The sequence below is a fragment of the Apteryx rowi genome, unplaced genomic scaffold, assembly GCF_003343035.1.
Source record: "Apteryx rowi isolate R43461 unplaced genomic scaffold, aptRow1 scaffold_335, whole genome shotgun sequence".
In the NCBI taxonomy this organism is placed as follows: domain Eukaryota; kingdom Metazoa; phylum Chordata; class Aves; order Apterygiformes; family Apterygidae; genus Apteryx; species Apteryx rowi.
In genome coordinates this window covers 795,186-816,117 of record NW_020449808.1, presented here as the reverse complement: position 1 = coordinate 816,117, position 20,932 = coordinate 795,186, and the positions used below count along the sequence as shown (strand labels likewise).

At 38.5% G+C, this 20,932-nt stretch overlaps 1 protein-coding gene across 1 annotated transcript in view; it reads left to right on the top strand.

Moving 5' to 3' along the window:
• DLGAP2 (DLG associated protein 2) overlaps positions 1–20,932 on the top strand; it is a 386,085-nt gene that overhangs the window by 4,802 nt on the left and 360,351 nt on the right. Inside the window, exons 3-4 of the mRNA XM_026072046.1 lie at positions 1,398–1,513; positions 3,407–3,461. Of these exons, the coding sequence (XP_025927831.1) occupies positions 1,398–1,513; positions 3,407–3,461 (171 nt within the window). The remainder of the gene's footprint in view (positions 1–1,397; positions 1,514–3,406; positions 3,462–20,932) is intronic.

Genomic DNA, 20,932 nt, shown 5'->3' with positions numbered 1-20,932 from the left:
GCAGCCATGCCCATCTCCTCCTCATCCTGGAGGGCACTAAACCTGTTCTTCAGCTTCAGGTCTTCAGGAGGAGTAGGAGCCTTTCTCCTCCCACGAGCAGTGACCAGTTTCCAGTCTTCTTCTATGATGTTATGATGTACCGTTTCACACGGCACAGAGCCCTCTGGCAACTCCACTGCTGCAGGGGGTTGGGACTCCCGAAGCTGCACAGTCTCCTGTTTAAAAGCTTGTATTTAAATGTTTTGCTTTCAGTAGAGTTTAGAGAAATTGGAGGAAACTGTTTTTGTCCGTCCTAGTTCTCCCCACTGCCTTTTATCCAGGACAGCTTTCTGACCACTTATCGACTCTAGTGGATGCAGTGGAAGTCAGAGCGCATCTTTGCAATGGCACTGCCTCTGCATGTGTGCATTCAGGAGGAAGGATGGTGCAGCAAGTTTCTTAAGCCTTTAATTTGTTGTGCTCGGGGGCTTACAAGCTGAGGTATTGGCAGCATCCAGAGTCCCCCATTGGGGTTACTGGAGTGTGTATTGGAAATGTCCCGCAGGGAGAGCACCCATGGTGCTGCCGCAGGGGCAATGCGTGTCTGACTCTTAGACTTCTCATCATGTTTACCTTGGCCAAACAGGAATAGCATTCCCTGTGATAAATAAGCATGTCCCTAGGCCCTAAAGTATTTTCCTTCCTGAACTTCAAAAATTTAATACAAACAGTGGAGCCTTGGATATTCTTAGCACTTAGAAGCCCAGCATTTCCAGACAGTGGTTATGCTGGGCTCCTGTTTGGTAGAAACTAAGAGGGTTTTTGTTATACTTCTGCAGACTCTAAAGGGTGTACAATCCTGAAGGGTGAATTTAAAGAGGCCATCTGAGAGCACATTTTTCTCTTTTTCTCTGAAATAGCAAAGGAAAGTCTATCTAACTTTGAGCTACAGTTATAAAGATGCTGACAGCATTGCGGAGGATGTTAACTGTAGATTTCAGAGTGAGATTAAAATAAGACTTTGTGTCCTTCAAGTACAGGTCACTGCTGGCAAGAGGAGAAATGGGGGCAGGAGCTGGGGGAGAAATAGGGGATGGGAGAAGGGGAAAACACATGCTGCTGCTGAAGCTGCGGGCTGGTGTTTCTGCTGATGAGGGGAGAGGAAGGAAGGGGAGGGAAAGGCCAGAGCTTCAGCTGCAGCAAGGAGGGCTGTCCTCTTTGACTGTTTAGGCAATATTCACTACTTGAGCTCCTGCTGCCAGTCTCCTCAGAAGCAAGGGCTTTGGGCTGGGTGGATGTGTCCCAAAGCTGTCTGATCCTTTTTATAATGACAGGCAGCACCAGAGCCGGTCCTCTGCACCGAAACAGGTGACTTCAATGCCTACCTTTGTGAAGAAGGGTGAGCTCCCGGCTCTAAGGACGTGCTAAGAGCTGGAAGYGGCGGTGGGAAACTTCTGCATTTCTTACTGGCTGTCCTTGGCATCTCAGYGTGGTGGATGCGGTGAACCACAAGTTGAGGATCATATCTTTCCCTGTGTGTTTGAGTTTCCTACCAATCGGGGGAGGGGGGGTTGTCAGCTACTGGAACTGGGTGTCTGGAAAGTGAAATGCTGTCTTTTGGAATTTGACCCTCAGTGATTTATAGTAAGCTAAACCTAACAGCCCTAAGGAACAATATCTACTGTCCTATTTTTATGAGAGACGGTCTGCAACATATATGGACCATGAGGATAGTCAGTAATGCTGCTGAAGAGAGGACTTGTGATTCCTCCCTCCTCCTCTTAAACCATGTGCTTTAGCTATCCCTTTGCTTTCTTTTACTGCACTGAATGGACAAAATGACTAATAAAAAGTATTGTAGGCAATACTCTCGTGAGACACCTGCTGTTTTTACATATACAATGACAATGTTTCTAAGCTCATCAAAAGAAAGTCATATTAAATCAAACAGCTGTTAGTATTCATCTTGAAACATCAGAGATGATCCCAACATTTCTTGGCACAGGTTATTTTGTGCACTGAGTCATCCGTCAAAATCTTGTCTTTTGATGACCCCCCCATATTCTTTCATCTTTAAAGAAAGTTCAAGAAAGAAAACTGGCCTAACAGACTCCAACACCTCTTTAGGAGAACCTTTTGCAAGGGAAAATTCTAGCAAATAGCACCATTTCATTTATAATTCAGATACCTTAAAGAAATTTGTAATGCACTTATAATAAAAATGACAGTTAGTACTAATGTTTGCAGTAGCTGGGAGGAGTATTATACTGTTGGGCATTTTTTAGGTAGGGGACATTCTGAATTCTGAAGGTATAAACTAAAACATATCCCCTCTTTCTAGATACATTACTGAATTTGCAYGGTTAGTTAGATATATAATAAGTCCTGATTTTTAAGAACAGGAACTTAAGCTGTTATTGGTGAGAGTTGTGGGCAGTCTCTCAGACCTAAAGTCCAGCATCCAAGAAGTGGGGCTGCTGAAGGTGGCCGCCTTGTGTGACCTTGCTGATTTGCCCAAGGTCATACATACAAAACACCTGATGTACACCTAAAATTCAGGTTTCCTGGCAGGTCCCTGGGGTTTTTCTTTGTATTATTCAGATCTCTTAGGACTTGATGCTTGTAATTGCACTCCAGTTGTGTTTATTTAGAGAAGAATGAAGCTCTGCCAGTGTCTGCTTTTCTAACTGGTTCATAGAAAAATATCAGTCAAATGATTTTTGCAGTGCAAGTTGTTAGATGATCTGCACTATATATTAAAGAGGAATAAAATGCATAAACTAACAACTATCAGTTTTCCTGCCTATAAAAATGTTATAGGCAAGCTTTAAAATAAACATATGGGAGACTTATTGGCCTTCCTACTTACTCGGTTTGCCCATCAGTAGATGATAACAGCATGGGTAAGGATAAGTGAATGAATACAGTTGCAGTGTTCTGGCTCAATATGTTAATTCACAGCTGAGCTGCTGTAATGGTCTGTGTGTGTGCTGTTAAACCAATCACAACTACAAGAGAAAAGTTCAGAAAAAGAAGCTAAGCTTATGAAATTTACTTCAAAACTGGGGAGAGCTAAATGCAAGGCCAGGAATAGCAGCTTCATTGACTGGTAGTATATTATCTTGCTTTAAGCTCAGCACATTTAATTATGTGCTTATGTTCTTTTGCTCCACTTTTTAATATTGTTCTCCATGGGGGAAGGTAAGACGAGCTTTGCAGGCAGTTAGGAAGAAGCTATTCTCATAAGAATCTTCTCTGGGTGCAGTTCCTAATGAGTGGGGTTAAAATTTGCATTGTATAATAGTTGATTCTTATCCAAAATGAGAACACCAAGCTTGATGAGATGCATACTGCAACAAACATCAGCTCTTCTTCATGTAATGTTAAAAATGTATGTATGTTAATGTCTATTTCTTTTTTGCAATAGGTTCTGCCTGGCATACTGCAGAAGCATTGCTGTATTCTTCCTGACAGGAATACAGGTAAACTTTTTTCTTAATAAGTTAATATAGCTTGTTTGTAATATGGAGAAATACAAACATGAAACTGAATAGAATAGAATAGAGAAGTCTTGTTTGTTATTTATAGTCACTGGAGTTCTCTTCTAGGAAGTGAAAACTTGGATACTTAATTTGTTTAAATGATCTGCTTTCATGTGAAATTTTGTCTTCTGTAAAATTTCAGGAGTTACTGTTTTTGTAGAGACTGCAATCAGTTCTTGCTTATAAAGGTGTTTGTATGAACCCTCTGAACAGTCTGTGGTGTTAGTTATAAAGGTATATTTTTGGCAAGGAGAGAGATTTAAAACTGGAGTCTCTTTGCAGTCTGGTCTTCTTGATTCACAAGGGTTCTAAGCAGTAAGTCTTACATGTAACTGACTGCAGAAAAATATTTGCTTTATGCTTATTTCCCAGAGAGTAAAGGAGTAGAATCTAACACACTTTGAGAGAGTATCATTAATGATGCCTTGCTATTGTGCAGGAGACTTAAAGCAGTAAGTTTGTGTTCTGAGGAAGTCAATTGAAGAGAACAATAACATGAGAAAGAAGTGATGATTTAAATTCAAATTACTTTATTACAGGAGAAACAATTTCTTTTACAACAAGTTTTAAAATCCTTTTTAGAATTCTATGAATTTGATTAAACTGATTGCATATGGAATTGTGAGTATGATTTAGCAGACTAATTTCAGAGTAGAAGGAATAATATAGCTTATTTTTGGTATCTGTTTAACGGTATCTGTTTAATAAGATATATATGAATCATTGTGTCTCTTAAGATTTCATTCCCACTCCCCCCAAGTAGCTACAAATTAAAACAAACCAGTTTGTTCCTTGGCTTGTTATTACTAGAATTTCAGGTACAATTTGCACTGGGCATAATTGCATAGGGAACACGACCACTGTGTTGAACTGTTGTGTGACTTGTGGTTACCTGCAACTGCTCAAAGAAAAGTTGAAATCTCATTTCCATTTTCATCTGTGAAGATGAGAGGAGTACATTATAGTAAGACAGATAATAATATGCTTCTTCTAGCAAGACTTTGAAAGTTTGTAATTACTGAACAGATTGTAGACAGACTTTGGCCTTTATATGCTTTTCAAATTTTCCTGAAAGCTCTACTTAAGAAGCACTGTATAATGACTACAGCCAAATCTGTGCCTGAGGATCTGTAATCTATAATCTTTGTCTGATCATCTTTTTTTGTTGTTGTTTAGTTTTATCTGTAATGTAAGAATTTGATCCAGGTTCTGTCAACGGCAAAGCTCCTCTTGACTTGTATGTGAGTGTATCAACTAGATCTCAAAGCCAGTGTTATCTGAAGTGATTGCCTGGAGCTGGGCGGTTAGAATCAGACCCTTTATCKAAACAGAGTGAAATATGTCTTTATAATCAATATTAAAGAAGATGCTTATCTAAAATACCAACCACCTACCAAATCCCAGTCACCTTCAAAAGTGCCTACATTTGGATCTAAGGGGAGGAAGGAGCTTGTTAGTGTAAGATTTGGTTTGGAAAATTTTAACGTAAGCATTTTAAAGAGGAATCCTATCAGTTTTTGGTATGTAAAAAATGCTRTACAATTCAAGCATGCTTAACCATGAAAATAACTATAACTTCTATTGCTTCTATGTGACTGCCAGGAAAACTATTTTTTATGCGTACCTATTATGTAGCTCAGAATTGCCAGCAGGTGGCAAACTAAATAATGCAGGTGTTCCATTTTCCCCGTTTATAGTGTATAAATACTTGGTGGAAAGGAGAAGAATAAAAGGTCAGACAGAATGTGGGGGATTTTTCTGTTCCTTTCTAGATGAAAAAATGGCTGAATTTCTAGCAGGTTACAGATGCAGTTGCTGGACCCCAATACAAAAGAAGTTCAACAAAGCTGAAGAGATGAACTGTGTTTTGGCTTAGTTGCAAGCCCTCGCGCCAGAGTTTTGGGTGCGTAGACTTTGTCAGTCTGTCCTCCATGAGGGGAGCTGTGCCCTGCAGGAGCTCTCTTACAAAAAGAGCTGTGACTTTCACACACCACAGTGGGAGTTACAATTTGTAGCCCTGAAAGGAAGGGTGCAATTTGCTTCCCCCACTATTCACCCTTTTGTGTGGAGCCTAGAGTGGTGAATTAAGGCTGTACATCCATTCTTTGCTCCTTCCTATCCCCATCTCCTACATGTTTGTGCTTTAATGGAGATAGCAGCTGTTTGGAGCTACTTCACAGTGCTGGATTTACATTGCTGGGAGGCTACGTTTGACTGATTGAGTATAGTAGATATAGGTGAACCATTTTCTGGTATGATTMTATCTGAATCCACTAGTCTACACTATGAAAAAGAGATTAACTAAATACATGTAAACTTGGAACCAGCTATTTACATGCAAACATATAGATCATAAATGATCTTGTCCAGCCCTATTCTCATGAAGGAGCCCAGAAAAGTGGCCTAATTGCATGCTTCAAATCTGTGTTTGTGTTCAGCCGCTGATACTTGGAGGAATTTAGGATTCTGCAGACTTAAGTGTTGTTCCTACTAAAAAGGAGAGAGCAAGAAAGGGAGATGGACTGGGGAGAGGGGAAATGGGCGGAGAAGAATGAAGGAAGAAGCATGAAATTAGACCTCCAAAACCATTAGGGAAGAACACAGATGCTGTGGGGTCTAGGATGGGTGAAAGGAAGAAACACAGTAGTAATTTCTCCACTTGTTTATATCTACACAGTAGTTCAGGAGTGTCCAGCCTTGGGGTCTGGAGCTGCTGGTTCAAGTGTGCCCCCACAGCCAGCCCCTGCCACGCTCCCGGCGCAGGAAGCTGCAGCCCAGAGACATGAGTCCTTGGGAGCGACGGGGCCAGTGCTGCCAGGCCAGCCCTTCCTCGAGCTGCGTTTCAGACCTAGCTTCATGGTGATTCTTGCGGAATATCTGTAATTAGTCCTTGAATTAGTGTAGCCCTGGATTGCCCCTAACCTAGAAGACTGCACATCCTAATCACTCTTCCTACGCTATGTAAGAGCTTGAAGTGGCAACATTTATGCTCTCAATCTTGACTTCTTATATTTACAAATCAAAATACAGAATTATACATGGAAAGAAAGGTTTGTATAATCACTGATCATGTTCCCCATGTGAAGGTATGTTAAAACTTCTGCTATGAACTCTTATTTTCAGTGTTTATAACCTGGCTATAAAAGCATTTCCTACAGAGCTCAGTTTTTTGAAAGAGAAACAAATTTACTCAGCTGTTAGGTAGCAATGGAGTTTCTGAAGGAGATATTCTGTAGTTGCACCAGACTTGATGTTTCAAAGGTGAAAGCATGATTCATGTTTTCAAACATGTAAAGAATTTATAAAATCCCATTCTCTAATTAAAAACACTGAATGCTGCAAGTTGGTTGCTTTCATTAAGTTTTTCTTATTAGATACCGATGTTTCATTTCTTGAGTTTTATTTATTTGTGGTTTCTCCTTAATCATAAATATATTTTCATTATTAAATTAGAAGTGCATATAGCATTGACTTGTATAATATATGTTCACTATCATGTTATGCTTGTATCCAGAACCTGCATTTGTCACATACACCACACCTCAAGACAAAAGGTCCTAGATCAGAAACCTTATTTTGTAGTTCTCTTTTATATTCCACAACCACAGTTTAAGAGCTGTGTTGATGTTCCTTTTTGGTTTCTGCCCATCTCCCATAAGTTAACCAGCCGGCAACAGCTGGGGTGAATTAGCAGTTATAAAGTTAACGGGAAGAAAAACAGTTACATGCTCTGTACAGGTGTTACTACTAACAGGATTGTAAAGGGAAACGGTGCAAAGGTACTAATGACCTGGTGGGGAGCAGCTTGCTCATTTCCTTGAATTATATCCCTCTCTCTCAAGCTCCAGCTGGGAGTAATAACCCACTCCTTTTGAGGGACACCCCACACCCTCTGAGTGCACATGCAGGCTGTGCAGCCAGTTCTAATTCCTTTTATAAATATTTCCCAACAACAATCCATCCCTTACCTGCAGGAACTCTTCAGCTAAGTCAGAAGCTGCCTTCCTCCCCCCCCCCCTTTTTTCCACTCCAAGATGACTTTTATAAAGCATAGCCACATACTAATGCTGTTCTTCTCCGCCCTTTGCAAGGTTTGCAGTTACGATAATGGTTTAGTGAGATCTTTACACAGTTTGAGCAGTGCACTTTGTTTCTACCCTGGAAGTGAAGATAGCATATCCAGATATGCTTGTTAGCCTTTTAATACAACATATTTTGGCATTCCTTTTAATATATATATATGTGTGCGTGTGTGTACACATATATATACACACACACACACTTGAGGGGTAGGAATGCAGCTTTGAAACAAAGTCAGTTTAGAAAAGAAAAAATCAGTCAGAAAAGTCAGGTAGTGTTCCTTAATATGTATGTTATGTTTTTTTGTTTGTTTGTTTTTTGTTTTTCCCAGCTTTGGTTTAAATGGTTAGAGCTCTTCAGGTGGTATATGTGAGTTGCTCTAGCTGTAGAAAAACAGAGAAAATATATATGCGAAAGCATATGTTTTTGTGTGTGCTATGTTTAAGAAGACTTAGAGGAGATAAGTGAATTCTGTGCAGTTTGAGTCTTGTTTACACCAGAGCTCCCTGTATCCTGATCTGGCAGAGTAAACGATCCTCAAAGAAAATACAAATATATTTAGTGTAGTATAAAATGAGTTATCAATGGGAATCATTATCAGAATATGCTCTATGGAATTTTTACTATTGCTCCAATTGTTAAATGGACATTCTTACACTGCAGAGGTACTGATATCTGCATGCTTTGTTTGTCATTTTTGCATTCTTGATGCATAATTATTAGTTTCATGTGATGCAAGAAAATCAGACAAACAGCTTCTGTGCCATCCTTTTCCATCATATTCATGAGTTTAATATGTTTTGGATTGCTAAATTTGGGCTCATTCTTTCCATTGCAGATCCCCCAAAAAGGAAAGAATCAATAGTCACTAAGTGCTTATTGGGTTGATTTATTCTCTGATTTTTAAGYTTGGATTTCTTCTCTGATGGTGAAGTAGAACATAGGTTCAATACAGTGTACCTATATGAACCTGGCTGATTTGATTCTAATAATATCTCTGCTAAAGTTTAAACAGTACTCTTGTAAAAAATGGATTTATTCTGTCTTGTGTTTTTTCTTCATCATCCACTTTCAGGTCAGCTCTTTTGTGCTGATATTGAACTTACACAAGACATTCAATCCCTTGTTAAAATCATTTTTTTGTCCACTGTATTGGCTAAAATTACATTGGTTACACTTTGTTTCCATGTTCTGTTCTCAACAAAGAATGGATAATATCTATTTGAAAAGGTGGTAATTGCTCTAGGTACAAAATCGGGAGTTTAATAATAACCAGTCTTGCCCAAGACAGTAATGTTTTACCCTTCTCTTGTTTGCTTTTATTCCTGTTGCTGAAGAACAAATATTGGATAGGAGAAAAATCTAAGATGATATTAAAAAGAATTCCTCCATGAAGCTTTACTAAATTGGGTAAAGAAGCTAAAATTGTCTCTCCCCCCACCCCTCGCCCCACACACACTGTATCTACAATTGGCTTGCTTTATTACTTTTAAAGTAAAAGAAGTATGGATTGGTGCTCAAAAGCAATGTGGTTTATAAGTAGCAAATGTTACTAACTGCTAGTTAATTGTTTTCATTTATTTATTTATTTATTCAAAGACAATGCCTGTTTATAAAAAGAGCCATCCAAATGACTGGGCTCAGAATGCATGTGTATGAACTGTAGAGCAGCCAGTGTGATTTCTCAGAAAGAGTTACATGATAGTGTTTCAAAGTCAAAGTTCTCATTAAAAAAAAAAAAAAAAAAAGCTAGTATATTGCATCTGATCATTTTGAAATATTTTATTAATCACAATGGATGTGCCAGTGAGATAAAGCAATTTTATTCCTCTGTTTTACAGAAAAGGGAATTAGATTATCTGCTAGTGTGATACAAGAATATTCACCAGGGTTATGTATAATCCTGTTTAGAAGTCCTTTGCTTAACTTCAGACTGTCCTTTTACTTTTAAAATGTAGCTATAGATTTTAGACAGTTCCTGCAGGCCTCACCTGCTGTCTGCTTGCTGAGTTCAACATGAGCACACTTATTCAGATGCTCAGCTGCAGACTGCCTGCTGGTACTTTCCAGCCCTGTTTCCATGGAAATGCGAATTAGAGGGGTGAAAATAAAGCAAGGGTAAGTATTTTCTTAATCTTCTACTTAATCCGAAAGTTTTCATACCCTGGTATCAAGGTTGTTTTGCTTTTAGCTGGCTAGTCATATAGTGCTAGCTTTTGTTTAAAAATATATATATATAATTTTTTTCCTGACAGTCAAGCTGCTTTGAACAATACTTGTTACTGTAACTCTGTAGAGGTTTATGGGCTCACCAATAAAGTGTGAAGAAGGGAGAATTGAACTGGAGTGTGCAAGGATAAACTGATGAAAGGGTGAGGCAGTATCGAATGGCGAAACTGATAACCGTGACAAAATTTCTTGTCAAATGTTGCTTGCATTATGAAAAATGTTGACAGTAGTTAATTGGTGGATAGCGGCACATTAACTTGGGTGAGGAAAAAATTCAGAGAGGGACTAATTTAAATATTCAGATTGAATTTGAAACAAAAGATGACATCTAATGCATTCTGAACTTAATGTAGGTTTTTCTTTTTCCATGGAGGTTGCTGCTTTCTCTTCTCTTTTCCTCTACATTATTGAATCTACCACATAAGCAAAGTCAGGATTGTGGAGACACTAGCTGTACAACTGTGAACAGGGTGATGGAAACTCTCTAGTTATTGCAAGCATCATATTCTCTTATTCACTCTCTTGTCCTTTTCCACTGGTTGAATCTTAGCCTATACTTAGCTTTTCCTTGGGAAGAGGAGGTTCAGGGTCTCTGGAGCAGACCACTGTATCTCTTGTATTGGCCAAAAGTGATAAATCAAACTAGCATAAATGAAGAATGGGAAGGGTCCAGGCCTATGTTATGCCTTACCCCGAAGCAGGATCAGCTATACCTACATGTTTCCTCACGGATGTTTGTGTAGCCTGTCCAGGCCTTTTATTCAGCTTCACTGATCTTACCACTGAAAACTTTTCCTTATACATAACCTGAATTTTCCTTACTGCAAATTAAACTCATTAACTGGTACAGACAATAGGTTCATTCTTTTTCTCAGCTCCTTGCAGATACCCTTCATATATCTGAAGATGGTTATCCTTTCTTCCCTACCTATAGGTTTCCTCATCTAGGTTAAGCAATTCCACTTTTCTGCTCTTTTTTTATGGTATACTAGCATACATCTAAACTTGACATGCATTTGTTTAAAAAAGAATACAGGGTATAGCAGGGATTAAATTATAAACAGTTCTCTACACATGACATGATATTTGATTAGCTAATATCCAGATGTTTCATGTCACAGTTTTTGCACTATATAAACTGTCATATACTGTAGTCTGTGACCTTTCTTCTTCTAGAAGACTTAGTTGACCGTATTAATATGAATATAGACTTGAAGTGTTTGTGTGGGGGGGGTCTGTTTTTTTTGCCGGGGGGAGGTGCTGGGGATTAAGTAGGAGTCTGGTTCTGGAATGGTGATCTGATAGTAGGAATGAATATGATTTATTTTAAATAGTTAAAAATGGGGAGGTTTGAGTAAAGATACTGAAATCTTTTATTTTAATATTCCTGAGTGGGKGGGTTTCCACTTCTTGATTTCCTGATTCTTTTCTCCCCACCATGCCAGCCCACAATGTTTTCCTCTAGCTTTTCTAGTACCAGCAGAAGATCAGCAGCACATGGAGCGTAGCCATAATGGACTAAGGCATTAGTTAGTTCCACTTTCTCTCAGTGATTCATCACCTGGATAAGGAACAATTGGCAAAAGCTGAAATGCAGATAGTTTGCAGTGATGTTAAGAGGGAACCAGCAGGCTGTGTAAGAAATCATTTTCTAATGTCAGCTTGCATCCTTTGGGTTGTTTTGGACTTCTTAGTATTGCTAGATGTCTAGCAGGAACTAAGGACCTCCACACTTTCAATCTCAAACCAGCCAAAAGACTGCCCAGTCTTAGTGGATTTAGATTTCTTACACAGCCTGTTGCTGCTGTCTTTGCACAGTATCCTAGCTGGGTGGCGAGCTCAGTCTGAAGTACTTTCTGGTACTCAGGATCCTCTGCTATGATCAAATCCTCCAGAGAGATGGCTTTTCCCACTCATTACTATTATGAGAAGTCATGGTTGTCTTTCACCGAAAATTGTGTAGTCTTAAAAACAAAAMTGTGCAAGAGAATTCACTGATGTTTAGATGCCGCATTAAATGTTCCAAGATCAATACAACATGTTTCCCTAAAAGGTGAGTGCTGACTAGCGCCTATGCTTTTGGAACTGAATATAAACCAGTAACTATAAAATACGATTTTCACAACAATCGCACCTTTGCATGTGCATTGCACTGTGCTTGTACATGTGTGTGGGGAGCAGGGAATGAAGGCACTCTATTAACTCAGTGAAGTTTAATTCCAGGGGCAGAAATGTGCATGAATACCTGTGTTTGCAGTCTCTTTGTCTAACATAATGAGAGCCCTGGTGGCTGAAGGTGTGTAGGAAGGAAATTCTCTCCAGAAAACAGCAACCCTTGTAAGAAAACTTACTTGACCTTTATTTCTGAAATCTTTTATAAAGCATTCCAAGTGTGTACAGCTAAGCTACTGAAGGAAGAGGTAACAAATACACCATCAGCAGCACAAGCTGTGTACAACTCTGATAACTATGGTCGTATTACTAATGTTACTAAGTATTGCTAAATGAAACCACTATGCAGAATGACTGATTTCTATATGCCAGAGTTCAGGATTTTTGGTTTTTAGTGGTTCCATTTATTTGTGAAATGGTTGCCTAGGCAGTATATAAATCATGTGGACTGAGGGGGAGTGTATGCGTGTGTGAGTGTACTATGCACAGGCATTCTCTTGGGGAGGAATACAGTTTTGAAGTCCACTGCCAAAATGTATGACTTGCCAACACAATGCAGTGTGTGGGTAGAGCTAAAGAGCATGTAATTGAGCAGAGAAATCAAAAGATAGAAATTTCTGCTCAACACAGCGAGTAAGGTAAAATGTGTTTTTGAACAAGATAAAATGTTAGTACTGTTTTGGATTGATTGGTTTCACATGGATACAGTGGATCATACTGGTATTTCCCTGCCATTGGAGGACCTGGCTTTGATTATAGGCCAAAAGATACTACTCCCTCACCTTTACAGGTCTTGGGGATGCCTGCAAAGAGATATCTTTGCTCTCTGTTTCAGTAGCGTCTGGCCTCACTCTAGCTGCTGTGGAGGCAACTCAGACATCTGGGCAAGTTTTTTGTCCGGTATGCGTTAATTATGCCTAATTCAGTTGTGCAAAGCATAGGAATAATAGATATGGTAGTTATTTTAGTTTGCTACTGATTTCTTAACATCTTGATTATATTTCTTTTTTTCTTTTTATAGCATGATTTTTTTTTGTACATCGTAAATCAATTGTTCAAATAGATTGTTATGCTAACTTTTCATTTATTTCTAACTTTTTAAAAAATATCTAATTCAAGAAACTCTGTTTGTCTCTCTCCCCCCCCCCCCCCCAATTTGTAGGATTTGTGAAAGAGCATGGGGAAATCAGGGTCTCTATCTAAGATACTCAGTGTTGGATAGCTTTTATTTTTATAAGATGCCCAAGCAATGCTTGTTTGCTCTAAGGAGTGCTGCTTAATTTGGAATAGTCTGATGCATGTTTTGGACTCGTATTTAACACCCTAGGATTGAGGAACAGATTAGAAATGATGTAGTATACAAACCTCTCAATGCCATAAAAACATGAGATCTGTCTTTTCTTCTAATGCTGCCTTTTCTATAAAAAAGCATTCCACTTCCACTATGGTAACTGTGGAGACTTCTTCCAGACGTTCATTTTTTTCTTTCAGCTGACTTTATTAATGTACAATTTTTCCTATCCTTCCTATTTCTTGTATTACTCAGGGGTGGGGGGGGGAGTACTAAAACATGCATTTTGTTATCAAAACATCTGAGCTGTCCATTCTTTCTATTTAAAGATGAACTACAATGATATTCCATAAGCTTAAAATGGTTTTTCTATGCTAGAATGATTTTATTTGTAGTAATGCTGCATGACGTGATTCTACTGTCTTTTGGGATACTATAACATAATAGGCACTATAAATAACAGCTGCTGATGTCTACAATCATGCACAACAGGCAGTAATTTATCCACTTGTCTAATCTCTGTCATGATGGGAAATATCAAACATTTCTGCACAAATAATGCATAAGATCATCAAAGTTAGTGGTGGTTACTATAGAAGTGTTTTACCAGAGGCAGTGCTACACTCTCTGCACTTGAAATGAGAACCAGGCAAATGCTTTCACACGTGTGGTTGAGTTTTCTCAGTATGGCTCTGCCTGGGATAGGTTATCTGCTGTATCTCGGAGAAGCTCTCCCAAGCTGCTGGCCAAGAGGAGCGATGCTGTTGAGCAGCAAGGACAAGCAGGTGAAGAACCTAGGGACAGCAAAACCTGTCCTGTTCACACACACTGCTTGTGCAAAGGACAGTAGGGCAGGGAAGAAGGTGGTGAAGGCATTTTGCCGTAAAGTGAGGTGATACRCCAGTACACCTCTGCGAATATAATTCTATAAAATTAGATGTGCATTGTCACTTGTAGATGACATCAGTCTCATTGAAATAGATTAGATTGCTAGATTTGTGTGGTTAAATGCTCAAGTTAAGAAGTGTGAATTTGCTGTTGGCTAGGGGTGCTGTGAAAAGCGGAGAAATAAGGGCCCTCCAAGRCTGCTTTGCCCTTTTCAGACACCTCTAAAATCAGGGAAGAAGCCATAGGGACGAGTACGGTACCATAGAAACTACGAGGAACAGAACTCGTAACTGTGCTCATCTGACAGCAAACCCTGGGGRTGAATCATCTGAAGATTTTTTAGTGGTGTATATAAAGGAAACGTAAACTTACCAAAGAAAAATGACGACATGACAAAAAGCCATGGGGGCATTTGCAGGTTTTTGTATGTTATATAACTGCTTCTTGAGTGCCCTTTATAAATTGAGGACTGATCCTTTGTACTRTACCTTAAAACTTCTCGTGAGCCAGGAACCTCTGTCCTGAGCATGGGTAGAACAATGCTGGAGGCTTCAGCTGACAGAGCTCTAATTCATGAACCACCTTCACAAATATATTTGGAAATTGTGAGTCAGAGAAATCAGCCCACAAGGCAGAAGGAATTACATCATGGCTAAGCTGTAGGTGATTATAAGTGTAAAGGATAAGATTATCGCATAAGCTTCAGAGAAAGGGGAAATAGATTTTCAAAATGCTTCAGTACTTTCTGATCCCCTGCTTGTTTGGAGGACAGTTTGAGGAAGCTATATGAAATTGAAAAACCTGAGGAGGAAGAACTAGTGAAAACAAAGGTTTTCTGTAGTTTATTAATGTGTGTTAAAAGAATTGTTTTCATGGTACCATAAAGAGTTAGAAATAATATACAGTCATGAACACCTCTGCAGTAGGACTAGCGATCCATGTTTAATATACTTGAATATAAATCTTGCTGATATTCTGCAAGCACTAAGTATATATTATAATGATTTTTTTTAAAAGATCATTAGAATTTGTTGCCCAGTGCTGAAATTTTCAAACTCTATCCTATTTCTATGGAAACGGTAATAGTAAGAAGATACAATAAACAAATACACTGCATTATAAGCCTCCACTTTTGTAGGGCATTCATTTTATTAATATCTGTCAAAATTATTCTGGCCACAAGTGTTGCGCGTTTGACCATCAGAACAGTAATGTATCTATTTCCTTTTCACTGAAGACTTAGCTTTTAACGTTGGGGGCTTTTGCTTCTCTCTCTAATCATTTTCCTAAACCAATGGTGGGATGGTATGTGCCAGTAGTTAATACAGTACTACAGCTAATACAAGCTTAGCTCAGAGTAGTGAGTGCTTACTAATGTTTATAAGTGCTTCAGAAATGGGAAAATCTTAAAATGTAGAAGTATAATTATTCTAGCTAATGCAGGATTCTGAAACTTCTTTCTGCTGGGACTCCTTTGAACCCATTGCTTGTGTGGTGTGGCCTTCCAGGGGCGAGACTGGAGGGGCATAGGCTGCTGTCTGAGTAAATGATATGCTTTGCCTGAAGCAAAGTATGTCTCACAAAGTGGACTGTCACTTTTTGGAATGATGCACTATTGCAGTCCTTGAAGTATTTTGGGCAGCAGTGAGAGCGCTCTCCTGTTCTGGACTGCCAAACACGGCAGAGCCTGTGAGGAGRCTCACCTCCACTTACCTCTGCTCTACCTAGCAGAACTGACAGTTTGTAAAAAGGAGCATCTAGTGCCTCCTTGGGGCTGTGGATCCAGTGTCTTGCAGGCACGTGCGCCGAACCAGGGAGCTTGAGGAGGCAAGCTCCGTACCTGCTGGGATGCAATGAACTTCTCAAGATTACTGATCTCACCTTCTGTTTTAGAAATGAACCTTCCCTCTGTGAAACCAGTTTCAGGACCACTTACCACTGCTGAAAAAGGTAGTCAGATTCTGAAAGATTAAAAGTGTGGAAAAAGAGTTCAAGTGACTCACTGAATTATGTAGTAAGAGACTAAAGTTTAGACTAAATAGACAGTACTGTATTAGAAGGGCCACTTTTTCTGTGTTCTGTCTCTCTTCATGGAAAATAAACAGGCCTAAGCCTTCAGAAATCTAAGTTTTTGATCAATGGAAAATGAGTAAAGCAAATTCTAATAGTAACAAGTTGTTTGCATCATGTGCTCACTGAAGTAGGATTTTTTTTTTTCTTTTAACTTTGAACAGAGCCTTTTGCAGACTACGTTGAACTTCTTGGGTGTTTTATGGATAAGGCTGACTGCTCAAGAGGCACCTTGGAAATGGGAAAGGGGTGTGGGGGGATGCTAATACTGGGGATGGAAAAGTCAAAACTGAAAAAGCCAAAGTTAGGATGGGGAAAGTTGGGTATGGTGAAGAGATTGCTGGCACTCAGGGAACTGGGATTTGTTATGAAGTCTTCCATTGTGTTGCAGGATGGCAATGAGGCCATATTATTATTTAATATTACTTCTATTTGTAATATTAAATTCACTTCAGCAGCTTATAGAAAACTTATACAAAAAGTGAGATACTTTTTTGTGCTATGGATAATTTGTAATGYTTATTGTGGTGAAGAACTGCTGTGTTAAGTGTTTAACAAAATCAGTTGATAAATTTATTTAGCAGTAGATGATTTTAAAAATACACTAGAGAGATTGATGAGGGTGGGGGTAGGTGAGGAAAGATATCGATCCTTTCCTCAGAAACACAAATTGTAGCTTGAAGCCTTACTGCTCCTCTGTTGCAGGGGGAAAGGGGAGAGAAACAAAAACCCCAATTTGTAGTTTTCTTTTTCAGATTCATTTAGCAGTATTCTACATATCATTGATGCTACTGACATGAAATATCTGATTCAGAAACTTTTTGGATGTTGGATACAACAGTGGCAAACAGTGCTCCTCAGAGGCACAGAATGCCTTGATGTCCCATAAGAAGTATTGAATTCACTCAATACTTCTATTTATTTCAAAAATACAGTTCATTCTTCAGTTGGACTGAGCTTAAGGTATCTACTTCTGTCCTTACAAGTGTGAATGTCTTGGTATCATCCAAATGGGATTGCTACTTCAGGCTGGTCATCAAATTTGACAAGGACCCTTAAGACACATTGCAGCACTAGATTTTAGAGAGACTGGCTCTATGAGGAGCACCCTGTGCTAAAACAAGCTTCTTCATAGCTGATGAACTCAATGTGCTAATGAAGGTGCATCGATTTACATAGGTTGAGAAGATGGTTTTGAAGGAGATAATCTTTTTTTTATATATTATTTTCTTTGTTGTTTCTTGATGGGATTTTTGTAAGCCTTGGATATGACTGTCTTTCTGTTTCTTGTATCAGCTTAAAACAAAATAGGTTGYGTTGTACTTTTTTCTTTTTTTTGGTGGACTTCATGTTACTGTGAATTGCAATTCAATAAAAGGTAACTCTGACAGATATTAGATTGTTTGTCCTTTAGATTGATATGAGATTAGCCTACATAGAGAGAGGTACAAATTGGCCTTAAGCTTGACTTCATCAAAATCTCAACCTTGTAACCACAAAGGTACTATTCTGGCACTGGTACTATTCTGGAATCATTACAGATGATAGTTGCTGGGCTGTATTCATGGTTTTCTGCTAGAGGTGTACTGTGACTTGTTTACTCGAGTAATTTATATATGGGGAGGCTTAGTAATCTCTCTTCTTTTGAAACTCTACTGTATAAGTCCTTGTGGAAGACATGCTATGTCATTTAATTATTTTTATTTTGTTGAGTTGTAACTCAAGAGCATCACAGATATATTTTCTGATGTTTTGTGTTTTGCTTTACCTTAGGGCCTTTCAGAATTCTGCATAGTCAATAACTCCACTCTTCTCCCTTTTTGGTAGTTCTTTTCTTCCTTTTCTTTTTCTTTCTTTTTTTTTTGGGGGGGGGGCAGCCTTCTCACTTTATTAGCTATTTTCTTGATTTCCATACCTAATATTTTGCTGTTCCCTGTAGGAATTTTTGCACTTACCGTGTAGATTCTGGCACTTTTTTTGATCTTCTAATTTTGCTCTTTGTAACTTATCTTTTTTTTTTTTCCAAGCACGTAAGAAACACTAGATTGATATTCACTGTATTTACATTTAATTAATTTAGTCTTTTGGGCTTGCACATTCTTAACTATTTGGCATTACGTAATTCTGTGCTGTAAAAATCTTTCAGCATATAGTCATGCAAGTTATTGACAAACAATTCTCTACGGTAGACTGCAGAGCATCCTTAACTCTCGCTGACTTCTCTGCTTGGTATTCTGGAAGACATATGGCTTGCTAGAAAACTGATACCATGTCTATGACGTTATTTGTCTTGATTTTTGTTTCCTTACTGTTGAATCTTTTGACTAAGGTTTAAAAAAAACTGCACCATAAATATTTCTCCCACCTTTTAAGGAATCTGATGTTAGTCAAGGCTTAACCCTCATCATTCTAGGAGAATCTAGGAGGTTCAACTTCTAATACATGTCTTTGCTCTTTCTTTGCTCTTTTTCTCTCTGGAATCAAGCATATGTACATAGCACATTAACTGTTGGATTTAGTGTCTTAAGCCATATGAGTAGGATGGGACAGGAGTGCCGAAAGTCAGCTTTCTTTKTTGTTGTTTTTGTTTTACATTTGCCTCTATTTCTGGTATTGAAAAGCAAATGGCATAGGCCAACACAACAGACCCACAAAATCAATGCTTCTTAAATTGTATGAGTTGGAATCATAAGAAGGAATGCCTAGTTTCAAATCTGTTTTAAGAAGCCAATTATATTTTCAGTTACGGATTGTCTCCCAGTTAAGCAGGACCTAAGGCACAGTAACTTCTTCATTATCAAATATACTCTTTCTCAGTTCTTTGCTTCCCCTATCCCTTTATCTGTGGTAAAATAAGCATTTTTCTTAAAGCATTCTTCGTTCTGTATGTCTCCTTACCTCTACTATTTAGTTTAGTTCACTGTATTAATTTAGAACTGATCTTTCCAGAAGGGCAGGAAAAACATTGTGTATTCTTGTTAAGTTCAGACGTGGAATTTTTAACACAAAAGCTTCATTTATGTTATAGTAAAGGAAGCTCTGATTTATTGACTCTGGGATGTACAGATCATATTGGATGAGYAGCAGTCAATCAGTAAATGATAGTCAAAAATTAGTTGGATAACTACAGTGGCCTTGAGTACTTCTGTGTTTAATATTGGCATATTTTTGTAAAACAGCTACTACAACAGTGATAATCCTTGTTTGTATTACTTCAGTGTTTTTAATTGAATATGTTTATATTCAAATTACATACTGAGAAGTAAATCTGTAGGAGTTTAATGACTTTGTTTTTATGTTATGCAAAATATACAGTGAGCCATATTTCTGCAATGATGATTTTGAACATTAAGTATTTTATGCAAAGGAATTAAAGGGTATATATGCCTATAGTAAAAGCTGCATAATTAATTTCCTTCTATCTAGATTTTTTTCTCCTGCAGATTTTTTTAATATTAAAACATAGTGTGGATCATCCATAATATGTATGTAAATATGAAAGAAATTCTCTAAAATTTGTGTCTGAAATGAATAATTGGAGGAACCAAGAATAGCTATGAGAATGGCAAGTTACACAGATCGATCTCATTTATGTCTAGTAAGCTGGACCCGTTCTAGTAAAATTGTTTCCGTTTGATGGAAAGCAAAATTGCCCATTAGGAGCAAGAAAGGAAGGTCATGACACTAGAGAAAATCAAAAAATATATTATTGGAAGTTGCAACTTTTTCCATTCTGTTGTGGTCAACAAGTGAGTTGACATTTTGTTTTAAGATCGTGCTGGGAGTTAAAGGGCTAAATTAGTGTAGGGTGTCTAAACAGAGGACCAATGAACAGGAATGGGGAATGGTTTTAACCTTATAAATGGTGCCCTTGAATTTGACTTAGAACATTAGAGTTTTCTTTTTGCTTGGATTTTTTTTTAGTGATCCTGGAAAAATTTATGATTATGCAGAAAAGAGCAAAATAATATTGAAGAGCTGAGTAAAATGTCTCACAATCACACACAGAGCTTGATCTTTAGCTTTTCAGAAATGGGGGTGTATTTTAGCTGAACTAGAGAAATATCACTCCAGAATGAGAGCATCATCTACTACCAGATTTTTTAATTTATCTGAGAAGAGTGGAACAAGATCGCCAAAAGACTGAATATAAACCCAAATTTTGCAGTGGAGAGGATGGTTAGCCAGTTCCACTTCCTGTGGAGTGAATTCTTCATCTCTGAATAGCTCCTGCTCCAGTCTGTTTTGCTGTTGTCAGGCACGAGGAACTTTGGTTTAACCCTTTCAGCTCAGAAAGGYAGGCTATACCTGCCTGTCAAGTCAGAGGTTTATTTGTATAATATACATGAATCACAGAATCACAGAATCGCTGAGGTTGGAAGGGACCTCTGGAGATCATCTAGTCCAACCCCCCTGCTCAAGCAGGGTCACCTACAGCACGTTGCACAGGATCGCATCCAGGCGTGTTTTGAATATCTCCAGAGAAGGAGACTCCACAACCTCTCTGGGCAACCTCTTCCAGTGCTCTGTCACCCTAACAATAAAAGATYTTTTCCTCATGTTCAGATGGAACTGTCTGTGTTTCAGGTTGTGCCCGTTGCCTCGCGTCCTGTTGCTGGGCACCACTGAAAAGAGTCTGGCCCCATCCTCTTGACACCCTACCTTCAGATACTAATACACA